Raw genomic sequence first — 19,303 nt, 5'->3', positions numbered from 1 at the left:
GTTATTTATGCGTTTTGTGATGCAGGGACTTTTTTTGTCTGCAGCTCGAACTATATGTCAGTGTGTTCGCATGTCATGGCCACATGTGAAGCCCTAAAAACAGGTTTTATTGCTCACTGATTACATCATTCATCCTACTTTCTAAATAATTACTCTGAAAATTTCTAATAATTACAAAAATAACCTTGTAGAATATAATCCTACAAATGACCTCACACTTCATGTTATTGAGCACGATGATAGCTGTGTAACAGTGAACTGTAACTGTGTCAGTCTGTTAAAGCTCGCTCAGTTAAGTCTATTACTGCAGGGTGCTGGCTGTGCAGCATAGATAGAGATTACATGGATAAGACTTTAATGCCCTCAGACACCTTCCCATGGTAAAACCTCTCCTCCCCATCAACCCCAGTGTCCTCTCCATCAGACACTCATAATTCTTATCTCTGGACTAGAAGACACAGTGACCCATCAACCAGCTGCCATGAAGACTACTTTGGCCCTGCTTGTGCTCCTCTCTGTGGCTTGCCACAGTAAGTATCTATAATATTAGATACTAAAGTTACTTTTAGCACTTTGGAAAGTTTTTAGTCAATTACTAGTTAACAGGCAGATTTCTAGGAGATTACAGTGACAATCTGATATAGAGGATGCAGATTTTCCTCATTTTAAGTGGACAGTTATGGAAAGGAAGAGATTCAGATTTAAACTAGGATGGTGCAAATAATTTACATTTTATGTTCATTAGTAGTAAGTTCAGTCTTTACACTCGTGCAACCACACTACTATAATTAAATGCAAATTGTTTATAAATTTAAGGGGTGAACCTTACATCTTTAGGTGGTCATCTTCACCTGAAAGATCTTTTGCCTTTGTGGGGATGCTTATGGGAATGAATGAAGTGATGAAAACGAATGGTGGCATGTATGCATGGTTGTCCCCTTTGTGAATATGCATGCATACTCTCAAGCCAGGTGGTCTTTCCTGTTCTGTCTGTGAAGGCTATGCTCTCAAATGTCACACTTGCGTGGCAACCAGTGAGGACGATTGCAACCGACAAGGGTCAACCTCCTGTCCTCAGTATGCTGATGCCTGCTCCACCATCACAGGGCCAAGTGAGTAAACACACACAAACATGCACCAATGAGGACATGCAACACAGGCAATCTCACTAGAGGTCACCACAATGCTGACAACCAACTGTGGTCTCGAGCTAAGGTTTAGAAAAGATTTTTTAGTGCTTAGAATAGCACTCATACTGTTTCCATAGCCTTTTTTTTTTTTATCCTAATGCATAATTCACAAGGCAATAGGAATTTGGATGGGCTGTAAATTTATCTGAGGTTTTTATGGCTTCATACAATCATTGTTTACTGTGTATGAAAGACATCTTGTTACTGGAGATGAATCTTATTGTTACTGTATGTCCAGGTACAAATCACCTAAAACGTTGGCATGGTAGAGTGTGTTTGAATGATTGTAATCCAGCCTCCAAGTCCCCCTCACAGTTTGGTAAAAGTTGTTTCAGCACCGATGAAAACAAAAAGCTCCTGTGTTCTTGTTTGTGTGCTTGAAGACGGGTGGGATTGTGGGAGGCAGTTAATCCGATTCACAGAGAGAGTGCTCGACAAATGCGTCTCACTGTCTTTCAGACACCGTGATGAAGTCATGCACATATAAGGCCTTCTGTGACAAGGCACACGGAAGCAGCTCTGGAGCCAAGATGGAGTGTTGCTTTGGTGATGACTGCAACGGGCCCCATCGGAGTCACAGCCACGGGAATCACCACAACAGCTCAGGGGCTTTGGCCTCCAGCCCAGTTGTGCTGATCGCAGCCATGTTTCTGCGAATGGCGTTTAGTCAGCTCTGAACTTTTCCACCATAACACAGTAATTCATAACTTTCTCCTTATTTGTTTTATTATTATTATTATTCATTCAGTTATAAAAGAGGATTAGAGATGCAAAGACCTCCTGGTGGTTGGAGAATGAGGTGAAACTGTAAAATGTGTCATTAATTTGTACATGAAAGGAGTACGGCATCTTTGTCAAGTACAAGCTGTATTTCAGCAGCCTCTGAGACTTTGTTGATAATCTAAGACTTGAACACCATTTTCTATAGTTCAGATAAAATGCTTTAAAGCAAAATGTGAACCTTGGAGTATTTGTGTGAATAAATAGGTGAGCTCTGGTGTAGATTCAGGTGTGGACTCAGCTGTGGTTTTTTTTTTTACGGTGCTACAGAGCACAACCTGCTTAGAACCACTTTATTCATCTGTGTCATTGCCATGGTAATCTACCTATTTTACGCTTGCAAGCTTACCCAAATAAAACCATGATCACTCCCTTACTTTTACTTGTATACGGTTTGTGTTTAGGATTAGTGTTTCTTCACAGATCTTCATAGTTTGTGTTCCTGATGTGCCATAAAGAAACCATTCAGGCAAGTTGTCATTTTAGCAAAAACAAGGTGTTCTGTGGAAATGTCTACATTTCCTCATTCAATAGTGTGACTCCGATTCAGTGCAGTTGCCGCGGGATATGAAATCGGCGAGGTAGGTCTTTGTCCTCAGACAGGTCATATGACGTGCAACCACTTCCTCTTAACAGGAGGACAAAAATAGCTCACCAAAAGAAAGAAAAGAAAAGGCATAATCTCTCCTACAAATATATGAAATTTTTATTTCAGAACTTATAAGGTTTACAGACTCCCCACAGAGAAAGTTTCCTGTCTAAAACCAGAAATCTTAAAATAATAAATAAATAAATAAATAAACTATTAGAGTGTTGAAACAATGAGGTTAGGCCAGAGCAACTTTTCTGCCTTACAAGAGTTACATCATAGGACCTGAAATGCACTTACTTGTTCTGAAGGTGGAATAATAGTAAAGTGATCCTGAGGCGCCAATGCATACAGTTTGGGGTACTGGACATCCAGTGCAAAAACATTTAGGAAACAACATCTGACAGAAAAACAGTCCATGCTATCATCTGAGGGAACTAACTCTTATCTTGCTGTAAAGATAACTGTTTGTCTTACAGAGTATAAATTCAAAAGTCTTTAAAAACGTGATTAAATCAGAACACAATGCTGTTTAAGGTTAAACAAGAAGTAAATATGATGTAATAAAAACCTTGAAAGATCACTGAACAAGACAACTAACAAGCCCTTGATTTTAGGAGATGTTTATTTGTTCATGTGAGGTTGTATTTTTTTATATAAAATGTTCACATGGCAGTAGGATAATGTCATTCATATTTTATATATGTATTATGATATATCTGACTTGATTTTGTATTATGAGGTGAGTCAGTTCAGGGTCAAGATTTCTACACACATGTAGAAATGTACACATATGAAGGCACACCTGCGATGGACTAGTGAGCTGTCCAGGGTGTACCCTGCCTTTCACCCAAAGATGGCTGGGATAGGCTCCAGCTTCCCCACGACCCTTCATTGGATTGAGCGGCTAGGATAATGAATGAATGAATGAATGAATGAATGTAGGTCTACATTTAAAATAATTTAGAGGTTCCTGATCGTGTGGTGAAATAATGTGGATTTTTTTCTCCTTTGGACACCTGGCATTGAATGTTTGGTGGTTTTCAGAACCATTGTGATTTGGACAAACAAAGATTAGGAGTTTTCATTATATGTAGGTTTTATATTGTTATTTACCATCCAAATGCTGAATGTGACTCCTGAATAAAAATGAGTTTGACAACCCCTGCCAGAAAAAACAGAAAAATACATAAATGAACAAACAAACAAAAAAGATGCAAAATTACAAAAACTACAAACTACAAAGACTAAAAAAATGACGAGAAAATAAATGCAAGCCAACCAGACAATAAACTAGACACTAAATACAAAGTTGTAAAAAGAAACACAGACACACAAAAGAACAAAGAAAGAATCACAAACTAAACCTGGATTTTAAAAAAGGCATGACATGACAGTAATGAAGTTAAAAAATTACCCTACCCCAAAAAAATCAACCATCTGCTCCTAACTTATACCAATTTAGTGCAATTTGACTTTTATTTGAATGAACATCAGATGTCCTAATTCTCATGAATGTAGCATGTGTTGTTCTATGTCCAGCTCCGGGCTTTAAGGGCCACAATCCTGCAGGTTTTCAATGTATCCCTGCTCAAACACAGCTGACTCAAATTAGGGAATCATTGTGCTAAAGTTCGTAGGCTGTTCAATCCATTTATTTTGAGGCAGGTGTGTTGAAGCAGCAACACATCGAAAACCTGCATGTCAGAGACCCTCGAGACCGACTTTGGACACCCCTATGCCAGATGTTGCTTTTTAGAACAACACAATCACATAATTACATTATGTAGCATTTATAAAATATTATCACACCAACTGCCTATGTGTGTAATATTATTTGTAATATTCTTTACATTTAATGAAAAGATAAAAGTCATAAAACTGTGATGATTGAACAAAGTAAAATGGCCAATGACCCTGAAGAAATGCTGATAAAAACTTGTGGTTTAGCTCTGAGCAAGTTTGTTGTGTGTAAATTTGATAGCGGTGAATATTATTTGTTTGCTTTTACAGGTTTTGCTTATTTTTTGTATTAGATAAGTATTTTGGATATTCAGTTAATTATTTACTAAATTTCTAGACCCCTTTTTAAGATAAAACATGTAACTTCCAGGTGCCATCTATCTACTACCTACATTTGTTTACTATTTACATCTATCAACATCTATTTACTATCTACATTTATTTACAGGTGCACAGACTTCCAGGGGTAAGTCTGTGCACCTGTATTACCCCTCCCATCAGAAACTTTAAACACTCGCTCTTGAAAAAGCCTGCATAACAGAAAGAAACACAAGAACACACACACAAAAGCATCAATCACATCAAATCTGATGATGAAGAGCTGAAAAGACACGAATAATAATGGCAAAAACACTTTACACAGAACAACACAGAAGGCCAGAAACCGACAATAAGAAGACAAAGCTGAATGAAAAAAAATGGATAAACAGAAAGCATAATGCTCACATAATTTTAATTACTGAAAGAAAGGACCTTTCTGTACTGAGCCAACAGCAATAAATTCTCCAAATGTGTCCAGTAATATTACAGAACAACAAAAAGCAAAGAGCAAAGAAATGCATATTTATTAACATGGGGAAGATATTTGAACTGTTGCTGCATCAAAGCTTCTTCTTACAATGTTTGTCATTGTATATTTTAGTTTTTACTCGTGTCTAATTTGCAGAAAGAGATTACAGTGTTTAGATATTTTATAAATGCACATTTCAATTTACTGAAAACCATCAGTTAGTCGTTTATTACACTTTATTGTGAACATGGGACTTTTATTCAGGGTATTTAAACTATAAATATAAAAATACAATACAATACAATATAAAAAATTATTGCATTACCATGAAAGATCCAGAGATCATGTAAATGTTTATACTACGACTATACTACTAAGGGATATTTTAAGGAGGAATGTGTCTTTTTGATACAACCACCATTTTGCTTTATTATGTCGTAATTGTATGCTCACTTCCCATAGCACATGAAGCAGTGATCTTCACTGTGTTCCTGTTTGACCAGGTGTGCAATGCAGTCCCTTTTTTCACAGCTCTTTCGCATGAACCACGTGATCCAGCAAAGCGTCAGTCTGTGTGTTTGAAGCAGTTCTCCAGAAATGTTTTATTTGTTTGTAACTCGGGTGACAGTTTTAACAATTATGGCATGCAGTTGCAGACAGAAAAATATACTTCCCTCTTTATGTTAGACGTGTCATATTTAAAAAATGTCTGTCACAATAAGCAGTAAGTCAAAATGACTTTCCTAAAAGCTGGTTATAACAACAGAAAACTGTGGTTAAATTTTGACAGAATGCCTGCTAAACTCCAGCTGCCGTTTCTTGCGTAAAATAAGCGAAGCAGAGGGGAGGAGAAGCACAGAGAACAAGGAGGAGGAGAGTGGCCACATAGATCATATCCGGGGTTGGTTTATTCTAATAATGAAGCGTCCAAGCCGGAAATAAGACAAGTCTTCTGTAATCCGATCTCACAAACAAACTGACGAAAGTGTAAGAGCCACTTGCACACCGGTCTTTTAGATGTCCGCTGTTTGTAAAAGTTGTTAAAGTACAAATAAATAGTTTATCTGCCATGATCGAGCTGGCCCAAGTCGGCTGTCTTCTCTGTGCTTCGTAGCGCGGCTGCGGGGCGCTGGCTGTGGCGCACACGGACTCTGCAGCGGGTAAGTCTGTAGACACAGGCTCCTAATGACAACTACTTTCTCTCTGTGTGTGTGTGTGTATGTGCGTGTGTGCGCGTGAGATACAGTAGGTAGGCTATGGCAGGCCGTTTAGTCTTGGTGAGTCAGTGTAGGTCATCTGAGCTGGACAAATGTTTCAGAGTCAGGTGTTGGTGAGTAATTCTGCCTGATCACATTTCATTTCATGCTCATGTGTGTTCGCCCATGACGATCAAATTGGATTTGGGTGGTGATATGTACTTAGCAGTCACTTTTACAATTAAAAAAGTCCGTTTATTTATTTAAAAAAAAAAAAAAAGGCTACCTGTCAGTCATCCCTTGACATCTAGAAAATGCTTAATTTGACCGATTAAACTTCCAGCCGCAGAAGGTACAAGTCCAACAGGTTGATTTTCACATTTCAGAGTTTAAATAATTGTGCCAAATAGCACTGTTTAGCCGTGTTCATGAAAACATACTGATCTTTGATTTCTAATGCTTATAAACAAGTTAGTTTGAATCCCATTTATAACATTTTTACTATCACTTCTGTAAATCTGACTAGCAGTGTAGGAGGGTTTCATTTCATAACCCTTGCATGTCTAAAGCCTTAAAACATGATATCAGTGCTGTGATCTAGCAGTGGATTTTGCCATGGAACACAAACTCTGGGTGAAAGTTCAATAAAAACCAGGGTACTTCAAGTCTTCTCCTCTCTAAATTATATTTTTCGGTTAGATTCAGCCAAAGTTGCCAAACCTCACAATTCCCCCTGCATGTAATGATTAAGCCAGATGTTTTCTTATGCCCAAAATATATTTTGTGTGGTTACTTGTGTGTGCGTGTGAGTAGGGATGCGAGTATCAGCACTAATACCTGTGTGACTTGTGCGGTGCCACTTTCTTTTTTCCGGTACACCCCGAGTTTCTGCACAGTCTTCTGTTTGTTTGACCTGCTTCAAAGACAAACATTTATGACTGACGCATCTGCAGTGCAGCTTAGTTTCAAAATGAGACATTTTTTCTTACCCATCATTTTAAAAATAGCTCAACAAGAGTTCCACCAACACAGCAAAGATGTGTGTCTGCTGGTATTTCTTTGTTTGTCTTGTGCTCTGTTGGGTGACTTGTATGATTTTTTTCATAGAAAAGTCTTGTGGAGGACTGTGAGCCAACTCAGTCCTGCAAAAGTATTAGAGAAAGGGACAGTTATTCAGGCCTGATTATATATTTTTATATCACATTAGTGAAGCCACATTTAGCAGATGTGGCCTAGCCATTCATATTACATGTGTATCTTTCATAAAAAAATTTTCTTAGAAATTTAATGTCCTGTGAAATGCTAAATGTTTTGAAAAATCTTTTTTTTTTTTTTTTTTTTTTTTAGATTTATTTATGTGTCGCATTCAAGAATGTGCACTTTGTCATCATGATTACTTTGCAATAACCCTGGAGAGATGTAACAGAAAAAAAACACCTAGAAATCCCTGAGTAACATGGAGAGAACAACACAGAGCCAAAAACCTTTCAGCTTCTCTCAAAAATAATAGCACTAAAAAAGAAAGAATTAACATGAGCTTTATGCCATTGATAAAATCTCATGGAATATGAGACATCTCTGGACATGCCAGAGATAAAACAGTATCGAAACATCAACAGCATGCCTTAAGTTTAAGCTGGATGGGTTTTCAGTGACTCACAGGCACACCATCATTTATTGAATATGTCTTCCCACCAACCTTCCACTTCCCTCCATCCTTCTTTTCCTTCTTCGCTGTCCAGTGGAAATGTGCGTGTGTGCAGATCCGAAGTGCACTCTGTAATTTTTGGCTGTGGTGAAGGGCCTCAACTCAGCCTTGGGCTTCCAGGGTTAGCTGCTCAGCCTCAATCACGTCACATGAAAAACTGCTGAGTGCGAGTGGGTCTCTTTCTTCCTGTGTGTGTATATGTGTGTGTGAGTATTTGAACACTAAATGAGAGATGATTTTTTTTTCTCCTCATATTTGCCTGTCTTTGACTCTGTCTTTTAGGTATATTGCTCTATTTACATGTTGCCATGTTATCTTTCTCACTGTAGTCTTTTTAACTGTCTCTCTGCATCAGTGATATGTAATAGTGGCAGTATGCCATATGTGGACCGGCTGAACCGTGTGTGTGGCTTCCTGGACATCGAGGAAAAGGAGAATAGCTGCCGCTTCCAGAGGAGATACTTCATCCTAGACACACAAGGAAATGCTCTGCTGTGGTATATGGACAATCCTCAGGTGCTTTACACATAAGCTGCATGCATGACACACATTTACAAAAACAGTAAGAGGAAATGGAAATGATCAATAGCAGCCGTGGGACCTTGGACTCTGAGCTAATGACAAGTCTTTGTGTTTGTGTTTGCATGCAGAACCTGCCCAGTGGAGCCAGCTTTGTTGGCAGCCTGAAATTAACCTACATCTCTAAGGTAAACTACTCGCTCAGCTATTTTTCTTCCTCTGCTGTGGGCTTTAGTGACATTCTGACCTGCTAACCACACAAATCTAGATATTTAGGTTATGTGGTATTTACCGAATGCCAAATAATTCTCTCAAAAATTCACCTCTCCTCCCCCCACCCCCCACCCCCCCCCCCCACCCCCACTCCCCCCCCCTCCCCAGGTAGGTGAAGCTACAGCGAAGCAAAAGCCCAAGACAGAGTTCTGCTTTGGTGAGTTTTCTAATAAAACCACTAAATCATGACAGGGAAGTAATACAATTTTAATTTACTTGTGTTGCAATTACATAGTGTGGTTGTTGGATATTTCATAAAACTCCTCTCCATTTATGCAGTCATAAATGCAGTTTCACGACGTTACTTCCTTCAAGCCAATGATGCAACTGACATGAGAGACTGGGTGGCTGCTCTCAACAAGGCCAGTAAGATCACTGTAAGTGCAACACACCTAATCATACAAACACACATTTTTAGCACAGCCAGATGTCTTATGAGGGGTGAGATAAAGGCAGTTATTAATGGGGGATTTGTTTCCACCTTAGCACAGGAAGCTGTGCGGTGGTGATACTGAAACCAGTTTGGTCCTGCAGTGTGCATAAGCCTGCATGCTGCCCACAATTGCCCTTTGTCATACTGGATGAATGGGGAAATTGTGAATGTTCAAGAATATGCATGATAACACATACGTCACGGTGGTCAAGATGTCAGAATTTAGTTAGCAGGTTTGCATAATATTTGTGTTTCTATGTGGTGAGCTTTTGTGACCAGTGGCATCCAGATGTGTCATTGCTCACCTGCTCACTGATACAGGAAGCAAGAGCTGCTAACTCTCTTTTTCACTTCCCCAATCGATGGCTGCTCTGCAGTATTTTACGAGGTTACTTGGCCTCAATGAAAAGTTGTGTGAAACAGTTTGGACAGGATGTAGATCCAGCAAAAAAAAGAAAGAAAAAAAAAATCACAGAAATGAAAACTACAGAAATAATTAAGATCAAAAGTCTTCATTAAGCTGAGTTAGTTTTTTTTTTTTTTTAAATGTAAGAAGAAATCTGATGCTATATTAGAAATGGACGGCACTCCAATACAAATAAATATGATTGATCTTTTAATATACAATAACAAAAGTACTTGCAACAAAATAATGATAATGGAATCAAAGTCAAATAATGTAGTTCCCCTGCTAGAGTTTTCATTCTGTTCAATATTAATGAATAGTATGATATGCAAACATGTTACATTGTTGCTAGATGGGATTCTAGTTGAAATACAGTTTCTATTCAACAATACTAAATGAAATTGTTAACATCTCAGATACATCTGGAATGTGAGTTCACTGCTTTCTGCAATATTTAAGAGGTTAGAAACCACATAGTTCTGGATTTGTAGACTAGAAAAGCACTCGAAAATGCAAACCTCCACCAAGTAGTTGAAAAGTTCCTGGGTCCAAACAGAGATCTGGATCACCACCAAAATTAAATCAGTTCTTCATTTTCATATTTCCAACAACTCCTGAAAATTTCATGAAAATCTCTCCTTAACTTTTTGAGTTATCTTGAACACAAACAGACAAACAAACAGCTAAACGCTGTGTAAAACAACCTCCTTGGTGGAGGTAATAAATAAAATAAGCACGTCTGAGCAGAATAGTCTTCCACTGATTAAGTAAAACTAGACAGAAATGGGCAATTTGCAAAACAACATGAAAAAATTATGCCAATATCATATACTGAACAAAAATATGAACACTTTTGTGTTTGCTCCTATTTCTCCTGAGCTGCACTCAAAGATCTAAAATTTTTTCTCTAAACATTCCCTTCAAATATTGTTCACAAAATCTGTCTAAATCTGTGTGAGTGAGCATTTCTCCTGTGCCAGCATAATCCATCCCACCACACAGATGTGGGACGTCAAGATGCTGATTAGACAGTATGATTATTGCACAGGAGTGCCTCAGGCTGGCAACAATAACAGGTCACTCTAAAATGAGAAAAAGGAGCAAACACAAAAGTTTTTCATTTATATTTTTGTTCAGTGTACTTCCAAAGACTTTGAATATGCCAGCATCTACACCACACAAGTATCATTAAAAGTTTTATGAATCTGAAGAAGTTTCTGTGTAAGAAGCATGGCCAAAACTCAGGAAGCACCTTATTAAAACAAGCCGGATTCTGTCAGGAAAAATAAGGCACCGCTCTGGATAATTTTTTAAAAATCATTGTCTGTAAATACGTTCAGCACTCAGTTCAAAATCCTGCTTTTCTGATGGTGGAAACATGTATTAGTGCCTTTGGAACTTGCAACTTGCACATCTGGAAAAGCACCATTTATGCTGAAATTTGTGTATAGTTTTTAGAGCAACATATTGTCCCATCCAGATGATGTCTTTGTCAACCCTTAAGGGGTTTTCCACTACTCACTCGATATGTAGATTAAAATTTGTCAAGTGGATATATTGTGATATAGCATCAGAAAGCTCTACATAAAACCACTGTATCATGGCCAGCAACCAACTGCACCTCCCTTCAGCCTTTTTTGATTCACAGCGGAAATATAAAACACATAAATATGGCTACAGATAGATAATATAACAGCTAGTTACCTTCTGACTGAGATCATACTTAATATAAATTGTTAGAGCCATGTAAAAGTTATGCTTATTTTTTATGTTTTTGTACATAACATTATAATGGAACCATATTTTGTGGTGATAAGTAATGTATTATTTATCCTGCTATATAAATTATAGGAATTTTTACGAAATATCACACTGGTTGAAATTTTTAGTTGTCTCTACTTTTGGTCTAAAATTATTATTATTATTAGTAACTATTAGTAGTTATTGTTAGAAAACAATTCAACATTGAACAATTAATCAAAAGGGCTGCTTGTGTAACTGGACTAAGGATTGTGTTACAGTCATTATATTGTCATGAGGGGGATTGAAACACCTTTTCAAACACTGAATCACTGACAGGGCCAGACCATTCAAATTTCTGAGAAGCAGTTCAACACACATCTGATGCACAGTGAGGTCATGTGACTTTTGGTCTGCCGCTGAACCATTAAAACAGTCCTTGCCTCACAACACTTCTGCAGAAACAAGCTGACGAGCTTGATCATAACATCACATCTATAGCAATCTGTATAGCAATTAAATATAACATATCCATAGTTAAAGAAAGCATACACACTGCAGTGGTGAACAGAACAACACAGGTGAGCATCAGCGGCTGACATCTATCAAATAATCAACATTCAAAGAGAGATTGAGAGTCTCTCTTTGTCTGTTGATATGTCAATTAACTTGGTCTGCTTTCATAAAATGACCTAGCATATCTGACATGTGGAGTCTTGATTCAGTAAAAACATAATTTAAAGAGAATATTTGGATGGTAGATAGTGTAACAGCTTTACATGAATGAGAAACAAGAAAATCCAGATGACCCAGCTTTCCACCAGCCACCACCTCCTGGAAGTGTTAACAGTCCCAAAACCTCTCATTCACTTGTAAACTGATCAGTGTGTGGTTGCAGTTTTGTTCATGCATACCAGTTGATTTGTGCACATGTATTTTATGATTTGTATGCATGGGAACTTTTTCAACATTAAAGTATTCAAGTATATGAGGGTGAAGGTAAACATTTTGCATGTTATTAGCATTTGTGTTATTTGTGAATGTGTAAACTTGTTATGTGTGGACAACTTCTAAATATGTGTGTGCATTTGAACATCTATTTGCAAGTGCCCCAAGTTACATACAAAATTGTTTACATGGTTTACAAACTATGTATTAAACACCTACAATGATAATTGATTTTACTTGATTGCCAAGTAGCTGGGACTGGCAAGATACTATGATCCAAAATACCCTGTAATTCTTCTGCTCTGTCATCAAGACCCCTACTCTTATATACCAAGGAATATTTTGCTCAAACATGACTCACATGTAAGATCTATGTAAGAGTGTAGATTCAAGGTGAGTCTAGATGCTTCAACTCAGTGACATGCACTTCAGACATGAGGGATGATACAAATCTTGCCACATAACACTTGTCATACCCCGGTTAAACCCAGGTCAGGACGTTGGGGTCATATTTGGCCCAAATTAACCTACACCAGTGCTTTAACTGAACCATAAATGCCAAAAGTGACATAGATTAGGCCCAAACGTGTTTGCTTACTGGATTGAAATTTGAAATGGGACTTCTCTTTACATGTCTGCATTATTATTAATGAGATCTTACTTGTCGACAGGTTCCAAAATCTTGCCCTGTACCTCTGAGGTCGGATGCTAGTGCAGTGATCAGTGACACACAGGGAGGGAAGAAACAGCAGGCCTACAAGACTGAGATCATTGGTGGCGTGGTGGTGCACACTCCCATCCAGGTAAAGCAGAGCAGCTGCAGCAGTAAATCCACTGAAACAAAATGCCAGACTGGAACATTTTTGTTCAAGAACTTGTGTTGTGTAGCTGACATGCTGATTGAGTTTAAGTCAGCTGAATTAATTTTGTGAAGAATATGGACCAGGCATATTCATAAACATTTTAACTTAAATATACAAGATTATAGCTGTTGGCTAATTTCCATCTTTGGTCCTTAGGCAGGTGGGTGGACTTAAAAACTGTAACATAGAATGACACAATACATGGACAGAAAACAATAATAACATAATATATGAACAACAATGTGACATAAGACATGGACAACAACATAATTACATGAGATGGTTGCATAATTAAAAATATTGATAGTTATCAGCGACGGTGATTAACTGGATGTTAAGATAGTTCTGTTGAAACGTTCAGAATGAGAGTGAGGAGACCGACGGGAAGGAGAGGAAAGGAAACAGGCCTGGTGTGCTGAGATGTGGTTACTGTGTCAAACAAGGAAATGTGGTGAGTACCCAGACTCTAACACCAGATTAACTCAGTGTTTGGATGAAAAAAAGAGTTTAATGAGGTGTGTGTTTGTAGAGGAAGAGCTGGAAGAGGCGGTATTTTACCCTGGATGACAACGCAGTTAGTTACTACAAGACAGAAATGGTAGGGGAACTGCGTTTCTTTTTTTTTTTCTTTGCTTTTTGATTTCCTGCCTCCAGTTGATACTCTGAAGTGACTGGAGTCTTTGTGTGGATGTGTCCCAGGACAAGGATCCTCTCCGAGCTATTCCACTGAGAGAGATTCAAAAGGTCCACGAATGTCTCGTCAAGTCGGGGTGAGACATGCATAAATTAGTCAGATTCTGTACTGATCCAGATTCCTGTCCATCTGGTTTTTTCATGTGGTTTTATAAATAAACAAATGAATATTAAAGCTATTAATACAATGTTCATAGAAAGAGGCAATACACTGAATAAGGATGTATTTTGTGTTGTGTACCATTTCTAATGATTTTGTTTTCTGTAAAGCACTTTGAATTGTCTTGAGCATGAAAGGTGTTGTAAAAATAAAGTTGCTTAGTTGCAGTAAATTTTTTACAGTGATTGTTCAGTGCAGGATGACGCTTTATGTTGCATGAATTACATTTACATTCATGTTGCAGTATTTAGAGCCTGAGGTAGAGTGAGAAGTTGTATTTGGGTGCCCTCATTTTTAAATTTCTTTCCTTTTTTTTAAAAAAAAAAACGTAATTAAATTTTGTTCTGTTTTATTTTTATAGAGACTGGCCCATTCTTGCTTTTTTTTTTTGTTTGTTTGTGTTGTTTTGCTTTCTCTTGAATGAAATGCATAATAGCTTTCATTCATATTTCATTTCATATTATATTCACATCTATATTTTTTAGACATAAAATAAGCATCATGTACCAAAACAAATTTTATACTGTCAAAACAAGGTGAACTTCATGATAGCTTGAGTCGGTATTGGTAAATGTGGAAAAGTTAAGGACTTGAAGTAAAATTTGATTTGCAAGGATGACAGTGATAGTAGTAAAATAACAAACAGTAACAAAAAACCTTTAAGCAAGTTTAAGTGATTATGTCATTCTTGACTTTCTGTGCCATCAGGGACCTCCTGCTCAGAGACAACCTGTTTGAGATCATCACCAGCTCCAGGACTTTCTATATCCAGGTAAAAATCCCTTATTTTGTTTATCACATTGTTTTAAAATGACAATTAATGTGTATTGTAAATTAAATAAGAAGGAGTCATCTATATTGAGCTACACCAGTAAGAACAGACAAGGCCTACAGTTTTATTCCCAGGTGTATCTGTCTTGATGTTTTGACATGTTTTTTAAATGCTCTGCTGCTGATGTGTGCAGCCGGGGGCTCTTTTTTAGGAGCTTGGACAGTTTGTTTTTGTGAGAATAGCCTAGCCATCTGTTACCATAACAACAATAATATCCTGTTCATCCCCCTGGGAGAGCAGCTGACTGAGATGGCAAGGGTTGGATCAGATGTAAAGAGCCAGGAGAGAAAGAAACCGGGTGCAGGCACGAGTGATTTTATGTTTGTCTATGCGTAGCAAAAAGGAAGCGTGAAAAACAAACTTGGTAAACAAAACATGTAAAAGTGAAATCACTGGTGTGAATGAAACACTGATATTAACATGAAGGAAGTCATTTATTTGTGCTTGATATTAATATTGGAGTCCTTTATATTTTAGTGTTGAATAACATAAAAATAGAATTGGGATTAATGTAACTGATGAGTGATGTCATGTATTACTCCTTACTAAATATAGTATCAATTGAATGGCTACAAAAATACCTGGAAAAAAAGATTAAAGAGGCCCAAACTTCTCATTAAGATTATTTATAACTGAATAAATGATCAATCAGATAACCAGTAACTAAACTCATTTCAAATAATTTTTTTTACCAAACTATCTGATATATTAATTAACAATCAGTAGGTAGATAAATGTTAGAAAAAAGCTTTTGCCTCTGCTGTCTTCCTGAGGAACTTTTCCATTGAATTGACAGTTACAGAGCATCCTGAATTGTTAACTTTAAATATAGTTAAGATTTTACCAATGAACACTCTTGCTAAAAAAGAACAAAAATAAAACAAATAGTTTAGAATATTTCTGTCACAGAGACTTTAAGATAACTATAAATACAGTATCAGATATCATAGAGGAGTAGTTCCCAACCTGGGGTCCATCACCCCCCAAGGGGGTCCCCCAAAGAGATCAGGGGGTCCCAAAGGCTTTAAATATTCAGAGCCATTGGGATCAATTTCCACACATTATCTCTGTTTTAAGAAATACAAGTAACAGAATAAATTATTTCTGCTCAGAATCTCACTTTTTAAAGCATAAAACCATCACACAGCATGGGTGAGGCAGGGGGTCCATGGACTTTTAGTATGTGCATGAAGGGTCCTCAGGTAAAGATAGGTGAGGAAACACAGTCCAAGAATTCTACTGTTTCTCTTAGAATTATGAAAACATATGGAAATAATGTCTACACACACACACACACACACACACATATATATATATATATATATATATATATATATATATATAATATATATATATTTATTTATTTATTTTTACCCCAGGGTAAGGCGGGTGGCTGTTTATCTCACAAGCTTGGGTTCTCTACCAGAGTCCTGGGAGCTTGAGGGTCCGACGCAGTATCTTAGCTTAGTATCTTAGGACTGCGCTTTTCTGGACAGAAATGTCTTATTTTTAACTAGGTATCTGTTGGAGCCACTTCTCCAGTGTGGGGGACACGGCCCCCAGTGCTCTGATCACTATGGGTACGACTGTTGCTTCACCCTCCAGGCCTTCTCCAGTTCTTCCTTGAGGCCTTGGTACTTCTCCAGTTTCTCATGCTCCTTTTTCCTGATATCATCATTTGGGATGGATACATTGATCTCTTCTGCTTTCCTCTGCTGCTTATCCACGACCATGTCCAGTTGGTTGGCCACCACCATGTTATCTGTCTGTATCTGGAAGTCCCAGAGGATCTTAGCCCTCTCATTCTCTACCACCTTGGGGGGAGTTTCCCACTGGGACTTAGGGGTCTCCAGTCCATATTCTGCACAGATGTTTCTGTACACTATGCCAGCTACTTGGTTATGGTGCTCCATGTATTCTTTGCCTGCCAGTATCTTGCACCCTGCTGTGAGGTGCTGCATTGTTTCAGGGGCTCTTTTGCATAGTCTGTACCTTGGATCCTGCCTTGTATGGTAGATCTGGACCTCGATAGCTCTGGTGCCCAAGGCCTGCTCCTGTGCTGCCATGATTAGTGCCTCTGTGCTGTCCTTTAGTCCAGCTCTCTCCAGCCATTGATAGGACTTGTTTATATCGGCCACTTTGGTGATCTGCCAGTGCTACATCCCATGCAGGGTGTTTTCCTCCCATGATGGTTCTTCCATCTCGTGTTCCTCCAACTCCATTGTCAGAGACATTCACTAAGTGCTTCATCCCTCGGTGCCCTCTTCCTGATGTGTTCATAGAGCTTGGATGTTTTCATCTAGGATAGTGGCCTTGATGCTCACTAGTCCCCGGCCCCTTTCTTTGCGCCTAGTGTATAGTCACTGGACACTGGACTTGGGGTGGAACCCTCCATGCATGGTGAGCAGCTTCCGTGTTTTGACGCCCGTTGTCTGAGTTTCCTCTTTTGGCCAACTTATTATTCCAGCAGGGTATCTTGTTCTTGCCATTGAGCTGACTTTTCAGCACTTGCCTCACTTGTTGCAGGTATTTAGTTGTGGCAGCTTTCCTCGTGGCTTCTTCATGGTTGCCATTCAGCTGTGGTATGTCCAGGTCCTTGTAGCTTTCCTCCACATCTGTTATGCTGTTATACTGCCCTCCGGGTACACGAAGTAGACGACAATGGACACGAGAGGCAAATAGGCAAAATATAATTATTTTATGCACACACACACACACACGTATATACATACATAATGTAAAGCTTTTTTTTTTTTATAGCAATATGTGTTTAAAGTTATAACCAAGTCAGTGTCTCTCATCTTGGTTGAATAGTTTTTTCTTTCATATTTTAAATCACAAAGGTTTTTGTGTATACAATATGTTCTTTTAAGTTCTCTGGTATTAGCAAATATACAGTAGCTCTTCTGAAAATAATTCAGGCTTTCTGCCTCGCTAGAATTAATTTTCTGGTTCTTTTCTACATAGACAGACTCTCCGGCGGAGATGCACGGTTGGATCAGGGATATCGAGATGAAAATCCAGGAATTCCGAGGTCCCCCAAAGGTAACTCGGCCTTTTTTCAGCTTTCTTTTGGAACAACACACCAAAAATAAGTGAATCCTTTCTTTTTTGTGGAGCTGAAGATGAAGTGAAAATTCTTGGTAAGAACTGTGCTGTTGTGTCTCTCCGGTTGCAGGGCTCTTCATTTAAACGTTCATCTTCCCTCTATCGAAGTCACAATGCCTCCTGTGCATCTCGTGGTCAACAGAGTGATGAGCGGAGACCTCCATTAGTCAAATCCTGCTCTGTAGCACCAGGCTGGCAGCCCTGGACGCCTGTTCCCTCATGTGAGCCTGTTATCTTGGACACAGAAGATGATGATAGCGCATTCAGCTCTGTGCCCAATCTGCCTTCCCTCTCCTCCTCCTCCACCTCATCCTCCACCTCGTCCTCCTCCAACTCCCTTTCCTCCCCGGCGCCTTCAACCAGCGGACTGGGAATCCTAACAGCAACAGCAGATGTTGCTAGCGGGCGGCGGCGGCACCGATCACAGCCTCAGCCTCACACCGCCTACAGCTTTCCTTTCAGAGTGGATGATGATGGCATCCGCACCACTGATGTCTAGTTCAGTTTAGAGGTCTCATCAGACGCCTGTATGGACTAAAGTCTTGGTACTGGTTTTGCTGTGGTGAATGTGACTGGCGATGAAAGTATTCCCTGCTAATGAAGAGACACTGTGACGACCTGGCTCCACGCTGTTACATCTGGATTGAGGCCCCCTTCTGGTGTTGTAGCTTTTTCATAGATGAAGGATGCACCCAGCTGGAAAATGATGGCAGAGGTACAGTGTTTGTTGTTCACAGGACTGTGAAAAGTTTTAATATTTTTTTCTTTGTGGTTGTTATGTTTTTTTAGTGCATCGTCCTCTAAAAACTTGAATAATCTCTTTAGCCAAACTTGTATTTGGAGATTTAAGAATCATGGCACATGCTTTTCAGCTTGTTGCACTCTAGAGCTTGTGGCTCTCTTGGCTTTTTTTTTTTTTCAATCTTACTATGACTGTTTCCTGCTAGAAATATTTTCAAAGAAGCAGCAGTGTTTAAAGGCATTTTAATGCCGTTTTAATATATATATATTATAGTTTTAATATATATATATTAATATATTAATATATATATATTATATATTATATATATATATATTATATATATATATTATTATATATTATATATATATATATTAATAAATATATATATATATATATATATATATATTATATTAATATATATATATATATATATTTATATATAATTATATATATTAATATATATATATATTATTATATATATTAATATATATAAGCTTCTTTTCATGAACATTTTTCATAATTTTACAAATATTGCAAAATATTTTAGTTTCTTTTGGGCCTGCCAGTGTTTTTCTGTCTTTTATCCTGAG

General features: G+C 38.1%; 2 protein-coding genes across 2 annotated transcripts; both read left to right on the top strand.

Moving 5' to 3' along the window:
- Positions 1-952: 952 nt before the first annotated feature.
- Positions 953-1,867, top strand: LOC306764495 (uncharacterized protein; the record flags this gene model as incomplete). Its single annotated transcript, XM_079251669.1, has 2 exons — positions 953-1,112; positions 1,650-1,867. The coding sequence occupies 2 exons, from the start codon at positions 953-955 to the stop codon at positions 1,865-1,867; spliced, it is 378 nt and encodes a 125-aa protein (XP_079107795.1).
- A 4,197-nt stretch (positions 1,868-6,064) lies between these two features.
- Positions 6,065-18,869, top strand: plekha2 (pleckstrin homology domain containing A2). The gene is made up of 12 exons (XM_079251855.1): positions 6,065-6,252; positions 8,352-8,512; positions 8,647-8,703; positions 8,897-8,945; positions 9,068-9,165; positions 12,987-13,118; positions 13,540-13,629; positions 13,708-13,776; positions 13,878-13,948; positions 14,740-14,803; positions 17,831-17,908; positions 18,042-18,869. Exons 2-12 carry the CDS (start codon positions 8,372-8,374, stop codon positions 18,468-18,470), a joined length of 1,278 nt encoding a protein of 425 aa, XP_079107981.1. The 5' UTR covers positions 6,065-6,252; positions 8,352-8,371; the 3' UTR covers positions 18,471-18,869.
- Positions 18,870-19,303: the final 434 nt, after the last annotated feature.

The sequence above is a fragment of the Telmatherina bonti genome, assembly GCF_933228915.1.
Source record: "Telmatherina bonti genome assembly, chromosome: 13".
NCBI lineage: Eukaryota > Metazoa > Chordata > Actinopteri > Atheriniformes > Telmatherinidae > Telmatherina > Telmatherina bonti.
The sequence above is the reverse complement of the archived record's forward strand: the minus strand, read 5'-3'. Positions and strand labels throughout refer to the sequence as shown.